The 11,763-nt window shown below is 34.8% G+C and overlaps 1 protein-coding gene across 1 annotated transcript; it reads right to left on the reverse strand.

Moving 5' to 3' along the window:
• Positions 1 to 9,457: 9,457 nt before the first annotated feature.
• Positions 9,458 to 11,177, reverse strand: LOC145017605 (receptor-like protein kinase FERONIA). The gene is made up of 3 exons (XM_078975603.1): positions 10,098 to 11,177; positions 9,846 to 9,999; positions 9,458 to 9,764 (listed from the first exon to the last, which is right to left on the reverse strand). The coding sequence occupies exons 1-3, from the start codon at positions 11,149 to 11,151 to the stop codon at positions 9,668 to 9,670; spliced, it is 1,305 nt and encodes a 434-aa protein (XP_078831729.1). The 5' UTR covers positions 11,152 to 11,177; the 3' UTR covers positions 9,458 to 9,667.
• Positions 11,178 to 11,763: the final 586 nt, after the last annotated feature.

Consider the following 11,763-nt stretch of genomic DNA (forward strand, 5'->3'; position numbering starts at 1 on the left):
CTATATAACAACAAAGGTATGTTTTTCTACACTTCTATGTAAATTTCGAAAATTATAGAATCATGCTAGGGTTTATTTTGTGTTCATAAAGTTGTATGTCTTATAGTGAAAACATAGATCCAAACTAGGGTTGCATGCACACACAGGATTGTTTGTATAAAACCTAACAATATATATATATATATATATATATATATATATATATATATATATATATATATATATATATATATAGGGCTAGGTTATAATGTGGATGGACAACTATTATGCGGACGTGTGGACAATGCTATTCTATGAGAATTACTAAAAGTGTAAGCTCTTTAGTAATGTGAATACGTTAAGCGTCACACAATTATTGTCATTACCTTGTATTCTCATTAATTATCATTCATTTTTATTTTCACGCATCATTTTTCACTCATTTTCATTTTGACAGAATACGACTAAATAAACATTCTGACAAAATTCTGACATAACGAGAATAATAATAAAAAAGTAACCTTATAGACGATTTAATTGGTGAGAATACGTGATAATGACAATACATATGTAAAATTGAACATATTCACATTATTAAACAACAAATTTTCTTTGTCATTCTCACAGAATAAAACTATCCACATTTGAACCTAGCTCGCTCTCTCTCTCTCTCTATATATATATATATATATATATATATATATATATATATATATATATATATATATATATATATTGGGGACGGTTCACTTGAGATTAAAAAAAAAAAAATAAAGATCTTAAGATTCAACCTGAGCCATATATTTCTCATTTGTCATTCTAACACTCTAGTGTACCGACAACATCATTGTATGTGTAACCATAAATGATTGTACATATATGTATATTCACAGACTGAGCAATCATATATGATTATGATAGTTGGTGACAAAAAAGGAGGTGATGATAGAGTTGGCGTTGGTATAAGTGATGGAGGTGACAATGGTGGGGTCGGCTGGTGTTAGAGGTGGTGGTAGCGGTGGTGGAGGTGGCGGTTGTGGTGGTGGGGATGGTGGCAGAGGAGAAAGGAACGAGAAACGCTATATAATCATTTATGATTATAACTGGCCTCCCGCGCCGCTACACCAGAGGGTTGGAGCGGCAAACTTGAAATATGTGGCTGAGGTTGAATCTCAAGATCTCTTTTATTTTTAATCTCATCGGAACCTACCTCTCTCGCTCTCTCTCTCTCTCTCTCTCTATATATATATATATATATATACATATATATATATATATATATATATATATATATATATAAACTTTTAAGCCTAAGTTCCATCGATCATCTGTTGTGAGGTTATGTAATTTTCTGATATTCACTCTTTGAAACAAGTAAACCGCCATAACTTGATATTCATTTCATCATTTGCTGCACAAATCATTTTGTACACAAATCTGTTTGCTTCTTCAGATGTTTGGTTCTTTCTATATCCATCAACATACATATGACATGTGCTTTTCTTAATAGTGTGTCCTTGTCGATAGCCATTGAAGTCATCTATTTGTTACAGTATGTAAGTGCAAAAGTGGCATCTAAGCTGGTTTCTAATACAATCCATGAAGTTAAACAACAAAATCAAAAAAATGGAATGAAAGCAACTCCACAACAAAAAGTTATAGTAGTGAAAATGGGATATCAAACTCTCAAAATGAAAATGAAGGTGGAGGTGGACATAGGAGGTCGAAGTTGTAAATACTTATTTAACTTGTTCATGTGGAGAAGAAAGACTAGTAGGATCCAATCAATGTATAATGTAACGCCCGCAGATCCGGGCTAGTCAATTTAAAGGCAATAGGGGTCAAAAACAAGTTTTCGACAAAAAGATTATTTAGAATAAATAATCTTAACCAAGTTGTAGAATATGTCACAAGGTTTCCGTACATATAAAGAACACCGAAATCCGAGTTATAACGAAGAAGTTATGACCCGTTGAAGTTTCGCGTCGGAACCGGCACGGCGCCGGGAAGCGTAAATAGTAAATTTATGATAGAGAGAGGAAGCGTAAATAGTAAATTTATGATAGAGAGAGATTTAGCCTTAGTGCTCTAAACAAAAGTCGTAGAATATATTAAACTAAGAACATCGATAAAAAAGAACGCCCAAATCTGACTTCGTATGAAGAAGTTATGATTTTTCGAAGTTTCGGATTAGCGGTGTACAGCCCGGAATTCGAATTTTAGATTGATTGATTTTTAGCCGACACAACCTAAACAAGAATCGAAGATCTCGTTATTAGTAGCGTAACGATAAAAAGACAGATGAAAATGGACATCGGATAAAGAAGTTATGAGATTTTAATGGACCAATCCTATCCAGGCCTGTTAAAAATATAACTTTATAAATAAAGTCAAAATTAGCTGACGGAGTCTAAACGAAAGTTGTAGAGTACGTCTCCACCTACGCGTGGATATAAAGAACGTCAAAAACGGAGTTCGTATGAACGAGTTACAAATTATAATAGCATATTTACGTATTAAAATAGAGTATAAATCATGTATACGTACACACATATATATATATATACATATGTATATATCATTAGAAAGGTATCGACGATGCGGTCATTATAAGACTAATGTTGAGTTCTTTCGACATTAGTTTAGTACAAATATCATTAAATCCATTTAAAATAGTATTATAGAGGGGTGTTTAGTTGTTTATATAACTAAAAGGTCATTAAGTAATTATGGAGGGTAGTTTTTGAAAATTCAATTAGTATAAATAAGAGCCTTGGGCTCTCATATTTCTTGCACCATTCTCTTGATTCAAGAGTCTTTCTCTCCTTATCCCCCGAGCAGTTCGGTCCCTCGTGATTCGACTTCTCTTTCTGTAGTTTTAGTATAGTAAGGTGAGCGCTGAAGCGCTGCACGAATCTTTCTTAGAAAGATTCAGCGACGAAGTTCTGCCCCTGCAGAGCCCGACTCCTAGCTAAAATCCCCTTGAAAGTAAGTTATGCTTACCCTATTTTAAATATAGTTTATATTTAAAATTAGTATTGTTATTATAAATTTATAATAAATATTTGAGCTATTATTATGACTTATATAAGTGTCGTTATAATATCTTTTAACTACTCGCGGTACGGGGAATTTGGTTTAAAGGGCCGCATAGGGTTGTTGGATTTCAGAAGTGCTATACGCCAAAATGGTCCTGCCCTCCGGTGTTTTATGTCTGGCCCCTGTCTGTACATAGTAGTTGGAAAGTATTGTTTAAACGCTTATATAATAATAATAATAAGACTAATAATTAGTGACGGTAATATTAGACTAAAATCTAGTGGTGATAATATTAGGTTTCGAAGCGTTGTCCGAGTACCGGGTCACCACGTTCTCAGGTGAGTGCATAGTCCCTTTCATCTTACACATAGATATGAAGTATTTTATATAAACTACGTGCTATGTGTGCATATTATCTGAATACTTGTTGTCTATGCTGGATGAACGTTTTATACATGTTTTAAAGAATTTAAGCTGTATACATATTTTATATATACGAATATGTTGGGTATGAGATGGGTAGATGAATGATGAGAGATAGAAAATGATAGATTGGCAGCTATAGACTTAGTGCCTATGGGACAAACACCGGTAGCTATGGACTTAGTACCTGTTAAACGTTGGTAGCTATGGATTTAGTACCTGTTGGGAATTGGTAGCTATGGACTTAGTACCTGTTGAACATTGGTAGCTATGGACTTAGTACCTATTAGATAAAGACTGGTAGCTATGGATTTAGTACCTGATGAATAGACCATAGCAGCTATGGAATTAGTGCTTTATGAACGAACATTGGCAGCTATGGATTTAGTGTCAGTCCTATAACCCTGGAGGTAAGGGACTTCGGAATAAACGAATGAAGGATAGATGACTCTTAGGTTAAATCCTTAAAGAGTAAAGAAGATAATGGGGATGGGTAATTGGGTTGATTGTTTGATTGAACATAGTAATTGTATTATTGTGGGTTGAAAACCCTATGTACTCACCAGGTTTCCCAACCTGACCCACTCAGTTTATGTATATCACAGGTGACGAAGTGAAGTGACATTACACTGAGAGATTTAAAAGAGATGTAGATCACTAGTGTAAATCATTGTAAGTTCTATTTATGCTTATGTTTCGGTATTAACGATGACATCCCAAACATTTTAAAATGAAATAAATACGTTTCTTTGAAAATGTTTTAATAACGTATTTACCATGTTTTTCTGGGAACAAATTCCGCAACCTTTTTATAAAATGAAGTACTCTGATTTTTATAAAGCATAAACAAAAATCGGTCTTTTCTGGCCGTGATTTTGGGGATGTCACATATAAGTTTTCTTCACATCGTGGAACAAAAGGACCTATAAATTTAGGTATTATTTAATCATTAACCGATCGAAGCTAATAGTATATAACAAAGATAACAAGTAAAGTTTCTTATGTAGAAGATTCTTCAAAGTAGAATGCATTAGCAAGAAAAAAAAGAAAGTACCATGTAGATGCTATAATTATAAAACAAATAGATTAACATACATTTGCATTTACCCTTGAAAGCATGTTGTTATTTCTTGCATTTAACTCGAAAAAAAATATATGGGCAAGCAAAGTGAAATTACTTGAGCGGCTATGCTGTCACAAAAGAGAGAGGGGATGAAGAAAGATATCCAACTCACGAAACAAGCAAGAGAACCATCTAAGTTCCGCTGTAGTAGTAGCAAGTGCACGATATTCAACTTCACTGCTTGATCGTGAGACAGTTGGTTGTTTCTTGGCAGTCCAAGATACAAGATTTAGGACAGCATAGATATAAATACATGTTGTAGATCGACAATCATTTGGATCTCTTGCCCAATCCGAGTTAGAGTAGGCTCGAATGTGGAAAGATGTTGACACGTAGAATGAAAAACCCTCCTATAGTGTGCCTTTAATGAACCTTAGGATACGTTTAGCAGCCTGTAGATGAAAGTTACGAGGTTGGTGCATGAATTGACATACTTGATTGATTGAAAATGCAATGTATGGTCTCATAAGTGTGAGATATTGTAGGCCACCAACCATGTTGCTATACTCAGTAGCATCTGGAAGTAGTTCTCCCGCATGTAACTACAATCGAGAAGTGGGAGCACTAGGAGTAGTAGCCGGTTTGCATCCAGTCATGTTGAATCTTTCCAAGAGATCCAAAGCATATCTAGTTTGTCTTAGCTGCAAAGTGTGACAATTTCGAGTAGCCTCAATGCTAAGGAAATAATGTAAGTTTCCAAGATGGCGACTGTCAAAAGTGTTGCATATTACATCAATGATAGAGGAAACAACAGAAGGAGAGGATCCTGTGATAATTATATCGTCGACATAGATTAGAAGAATGGTAGTAGACTCATTCGTGTGTTTGATGAATAAAAAGTAATCAGATTGGTTGTTAAAGAATCCTTGGTGTAATAGAAAATCGTGAAGTCGTTGAAACCATGCACGTGGACTTTGTTTGAGACCATAAAGGGCACATTCTAGTTTGTACACATGATCTAGGAAGGATTTAGAGATGAAGCCCGGTGGTTGCTTCATATAAACATCTTCATGGAGAATGCCATTGAGAAAGGCATTTTTTACATCCAATTATTTGATATCCCAACATTGAGCATGGGCTAAGGAGAGAACGGTACGAATTGTTGATGGTTTAACCATCGGGATAAATGTTTATGCATAATCAAGTCCTTTCTATTGGGTGAACCCTTGTGTCACCAATCGAGCCTTGTGGCGTTCAAGGGATCCATCAGCTTTTCTTTTGACCTTAAAAATCTATCTGCATCCTACAACATTTATACCTTGATGAGAAGGAACAAGGTGCCAAGTCTTGTTTTTGTGTAGGGTAGTAATTTCCTCTTGCATTGCATGTTGCCAATGAGGAAATTTGATGCTTGTTTAAAAGTTCGAGGTTCAGAAAACACGTCATCTGATTTGGTGGCTATCAGATCGTGTGGCAATGGATGGGGTGATGTTTTTTGGTAGATATCAGCAAGAGACCTGATTTTGAGGGTTGGTTTAAACTATCTTGACTTTCAAGGGTTGGATGTGTAATATTTGAAGATGCAGGTATGGTAGTTGAGGGAGTGAAAACCTCAAGAGTGAATCTTTGAACTTTGGGTAAAGATGATGCAAGGGTGACTGGCGAAGAAGATGCATCTGGAGTGAATTTTACTTGTGATGTTTGCACAATGCATGTATGCTGACGGTCACTTGGTACTGTTGTAGGCGTGGTTGTGTTGGGGGATCAGGTGTTGAAATTGGGCTTTGTGTGGATGTTGTTAATATTTGGATTGTCGATTTCTATAGAGTTTTGAGTTACTACAATGTTTGGTTGTGAAGTGGCAGGTGAGTATGAGTTTGAAAATAGGTGTTGCATATTTTCAGCCATATGGTTGGTCCTTAGTTGTTTCTGTGTTAGACCAAGTGAAGACCCTGCACTTTTATTTCTCAAAGGAAATCCAATTCATCAAAAACAACATGTCATGAAATATAAACACAACCATTTTTTAAGTCCAAACATCTATAGCTTTTGCAGGTATTATCATATCCAAGAAAAATACAGTGAGTTGATTTTGGCATAAGCTTGTGAGAATTATATGGCTGAATGTAAGGAAACACGAACATCCAAAAACTTTAAGAAAGCGATAATCAGGGTCATGCAAGAGAAGTTTTTGGTAGGGAGAGAAATAATCTAATTAACGCATTGGGAGTCTGTTGATGAGGTACACAGCAGTGTTAAATGCTTCAAGCCAAAACTTAAATGGAAGGTGTGATTTTGTCATAAGGCACATACTTATATGGACTATGTGTTAATGTTTTAGTCTAAGACACCGTTTTATTGAGGTGTATAGGGATAAGTGAGCTGATGTTTAATTACCCATTTTGATAAAGACGCTTTAAATTGCCTACTAGTGAATTCACCACCACCATCAGTTTGTATAGTCTTAACAAAATGAACTGTTGTGATTTTTCTAGATAACTGCTTTTCAATTTGTGTTTTAAAAGTGGCAAAAACATCAGTAACATCAGATTTATGAAACAATGGAAAATGCCACACATAAAAAGAGAAATCATCAATTATTGATAAGTAAAAATGACGACCATTCATAGAAAGAACTACGGAAGGGCCCCAGACATCAAGGTGAAGCAAGTCAAGAGGATGAGAAGCATTAAAATTCCTAGGAACAAAAGTTAGTTTAGTTGATTTTCCCATGGGGCATACATGACAACACTGTGTTTCTGAAAGTTTGCCATTATTGGTAATTTAAACTTGCTACAAAGAACTTTAAGAATATTAGAAGGGGGATGTCCTAAGCGATCATGCCAGGTGTTGGGAGTTGACCGTTCACCTTAGAGAGAAACCAGACTGTGAGGTGTATTTGGATTGAATGATAACTGATGTAGACCTCCAAAACTCTGACAAAAAGAAGGATCTCCGGCGTCTGAATGTCCTTAACACGAAAAACAATCAAGTTCAAAGAAGCAATTGTTATCTTTAGAGAATTGGCGAATGGATAATAGAGGTTTGTGCAAATTTGGAATAAACAATAAATTATTCAACTTAAAGAAACAATTTTTATGAAGGAAAGTAGATTTATAAATACAAGAGATAGGTAAGCTTGTGCCATTACCAAAAGTCACTGAATTATAATGAGAATACTCGGATAGACTAGAGGGATCCGATATCATGTGGTTTGTAGCACCCGAGTCCAAATCATATGGTTCAAAATGTGATAAGTATGCAGCATTGTTGCATTGTTCACAAACTCTCGCATCATGACCATACTGATAGCAAAGTTGGCATGGAGAATCGATGTGGAGCCAAAACGCTTCACTAGAACACTCCACGCCGCTGGCAAAGTGTGACAGGGATTTAGGTAAGGTTGGATGGCAAGGATAAGGGTGCCTTTTACCCAACAACAGATCAAGTCAGTTGCATTCTTCCATTTGTGGTGATCTGGGTTTTCTTTACCATCAGCTAGGGTTTTTGGGGGTGGGTTTGGTTCAATAACAAATAATAGTTGGTGGGCTCGTAGAAGGGTTTTGAAGAGGGTACTCCACTTTACTTAGTTCTCTTTGGTAAGATGACTGTGAGCCATGATGGCATCAGGGTTGTAGAAAACGGGAAGAGATTGAGAAATAGTCATTCCTGATGAACCAAAATCGTTAGTTATGGTTGATTCAGAATCCATGACCAGCTCTAATACCATGAAAGACTATACAGGGGAGAGAAGACAGTACAGCAAGCATGTGGAGAAGAAATATAACAGTGAAGAAAAAAAATCCCAACTTGAGTGTCTCAATCAATATACTGCAGAATAGATACAGAGTAATTACAAGGATAAAATAGGAAATACACTCAATTATAAGGCAAAGATTATTCCTTAATTACAGGACATAAATTCTTGATTACCAAGCCTAACAACCATACTAAAAATATATAAAACAAATCTTGTTACAATATATACTCTTACAAAAACATCCCTCAATAATCAAAGCCATTCTTGTTGAGATATGAATAATAAATTAACTTTATTTTTTTAAAGTTTGACTTACATATAGTTATCAAGTTTTGAATGAAGTATTTTGAGTGAGGGTTGTTTGGTAAGCCTCTTAACAGTTCTATTAAGTGGTTGGGTCTGAATCAGCGTTGGTTTGTCAATTTTCCGCATCTGAATGGTTCAACAAGGCTCTGGTATATGTATCCCTTGAAAGCGTTGGTTTGTCAATTCAATGACTGAAAAACATGTTTTCATTTAGAGGCAGATTCATTCGGAACCTCTCAATCATTCGATCATTTAGAGATTGCCAAACATGAAATGATCTATATGCTCACAAATCATTTTATAATGATATTACTAATAACATATGATCTATAGGACATAAATTGAATATTATAAGAATTTAATTCTTGATAAATATTTATAACTTTTGCAATTAATTGGAAATAAATATTTTATAAAAATAATAATTTTCAACGTTAATTTTAAAATAATATCATAATGAATGGTTTATAATGTTGATGTATATATTTTTTTTGGACTTCAAAGATTTTGGTATAAAAAATATATATAACACGTGGTACTAAGAAAGAGCGTAAAACACTTTTACTTCCTCTTATTTCTAGCCAAAACCGAGAATACACCTGGGGGACACATTTTTGTTGCTTTTCTTATTTTGTTCGTTTTTTTTTTTTCAAACTTTTGTTAGTCTAAGCGATTATTACTTGAATCATGCAAATTGGATATGTACATATGATTTCAGGTTAGGAGTTAATACATGTTTTAATTGAATTCGAATACACAAACAACCGACAAACATATGATATGTTAAGCTCGACCTACCCAACATTTTAGATCTGATCTTAACAGAACTAGTAGTATGGATATCTATTAAACATAGTTGAAATCGAAGTATCCAATATTCAAACACATTGCTATAATCGGGAAAAAAGCATGATATACAAGTATCAAATAGTACATTGTTCTTGTCAACTACAGATGGCGTATATCCCACTCTCATCTGCTTGCTTATTCACACACCTCACACATGGCTATCAAAAAAAAAAAACATTGTGTAAAATTGTGCTTTCCTAATTCCTGATTATGTTGTTCCAAAATTGTGTTATCGCCTTATCGGCTACTTAAATGGTGTAGTATTGTTGCATTGTTTCAATATCAAGGCCTTTGGACTTAATCACTGATTCAACATACCCTTTCAGTGTATGAAGCTCTTTTAACCTGTTCACAACAAAATAAAGTTATTACTTTAGTATCAAGAGGATCAAGATCCTGAGTAGCCAATTTAAGAACAAGGCTTACCTAGGTAACTCTGCTTGCCTTTTCGAATCAAAAAACATTGATACACCTAAACTTGGAATAGGAATCGTTAAATCCTTGTTGTCATCCCCTGCAGTATCAATATCATTTGCACTGTTTCCCTTGGTATTTTTTAATAGATTTGAATCAACTTTGGCTGAAATAGATTGATACAAACAGATTACAAAAATAAAAGAAGAAAACACAAAACAGTTACACACAATGACACAATTCAATAAGAGCAAACTGAAATACCAGAATTTTCTCTCTTTAGGGTGAAGGGAAACATATGAAGCATTCTTCCAAATTTTGTTCTACTGGTAGTATTGGTTTTGTGTTGTAATGTCAACACAAAATTAAGACCAACCACAACCTCATCCATGGTAGGGCGATGCTTCGGATTGTTGTGCAAACATCTCTCTGCAATTCGAACAAACTCCTTCAAACATTTTGGGGATATTTGATCCTTTATATTAATATCAACTATTTGCTTTAAATTCCCTTCTTTGATACAACCTTGAGCCCATGTTGCCAAACTTTCATCAACACGCGTATCCACAGCACGCTTACGACACAACACTTCAAACAAAACCACTCCAAAAGCATACACATCCGATTTCCTTGTTAGCCTTCCAGTTGAATAATAATGAGGGTCTAGATACCCAAAAGTCCCTCTTACAAGTGTCTTGACATATGTCAATGGCTGATTCGTTGGACCTATTTTGGATAACCCAAAGTCGGAAATTTTAGCTGCCCAACTTTCATGTAACAGAATATTGGAGCTCTTGACATCACGATGTATAACCCCAACCTCGATTCCTGTGCCAGTGTGGAGATAGTCTAACCCTCGGCTAGCACCTATGCAAATCTTGAGTCTCTGAAGCCAAGAAAGAGGAGTATCGAGTTTATGGAGGTGGTCTTCGAGTGTTCCATTAGGCATATATTCATAGATGAGGATCATCTCTTTTTCATAATTACAATAACCGAATAAAGATACAAGGTGACAGTGTCGCAACTTGGAAAGAATCTCAACTTCCGCCCAAAACTCTGTAGCCCCTTGAGTGGACATGGAATCCAACCGTTTAATGGCAGAAACGACAACGGTTGATCCGTTTATAATGTTTCCTTTGTAAACTTTTCCAAAGCCTCCATGACCAATTAGTAATGATTCATCAAAATTATTGGTTGCTAAAAGAATCTCAGGAAATTCGAATTGACGACATGGTTGTGAGTACTCTATGTAGGATGAGGTGGAGGGTTGAGATTCCTTACCATCACCACCACCACTACCACCTCCACCTGTCAACATAATTATTGATTATAAAAAATAGGAAGTTGAAGGACAATTTGTAATAGTTGTTCCATTATAGATGAAGTTGGAGGTTTATAGTCAACCTAGATGATGTTGATTTTCCTGGAAAGAGATACGGAGATTGGAGGCATTGATGACTACCAAATTTCCATTATATATAATGTGGTTTAAGCAAGTGTTTGTTGGCCGGCATGCAATTTATTTATGTTATTGACTTATTTATATACCAACTCATATTGAAAATGTCGATATTACTCGTGAAGATGTTCATAAGAATAAGTGAAGTTTTTTTTTTCTCTAACAATATATTTTTCTTTCATAAGAAATAAATATCTAAAAACAAGATCATTTTTTTTTGGTGTTTCAAATTTAAATTCATTAAAATTGGATGTTTAAAGTCACAAAAGGGTTGATTGTTAAAGTCACAAAAGGGTTGATTGTTAAAGTCAAACGTCGTGTGGCTTTTAACAAAAGAAATTAAAATATCCATATAAATGGGCCATAGTAAACAAAAGTGTGGTTGTGTTTAATCCTATATTACTATAATAATAAGGTGAGAACGATGTATTAAATGGGTTAATTTAAAAAAAAAATAATAAAAATAAATAA

The sequence above is a fragment of the Lactuca saligna genome, chromosome 9 (assembly GCF_052625555.1).
Source record: "Lactuca saligna cultivar CGN05327 chromosome 9, ASM5262555v1, whole genome shotgun sequence".
Lineage (NCBI taxonomy): Eukaryota > Viridiplantae > Streptophyta > Magnoliopsida > Asterales > Asteraceae > Lactuca > Lactuca saligna.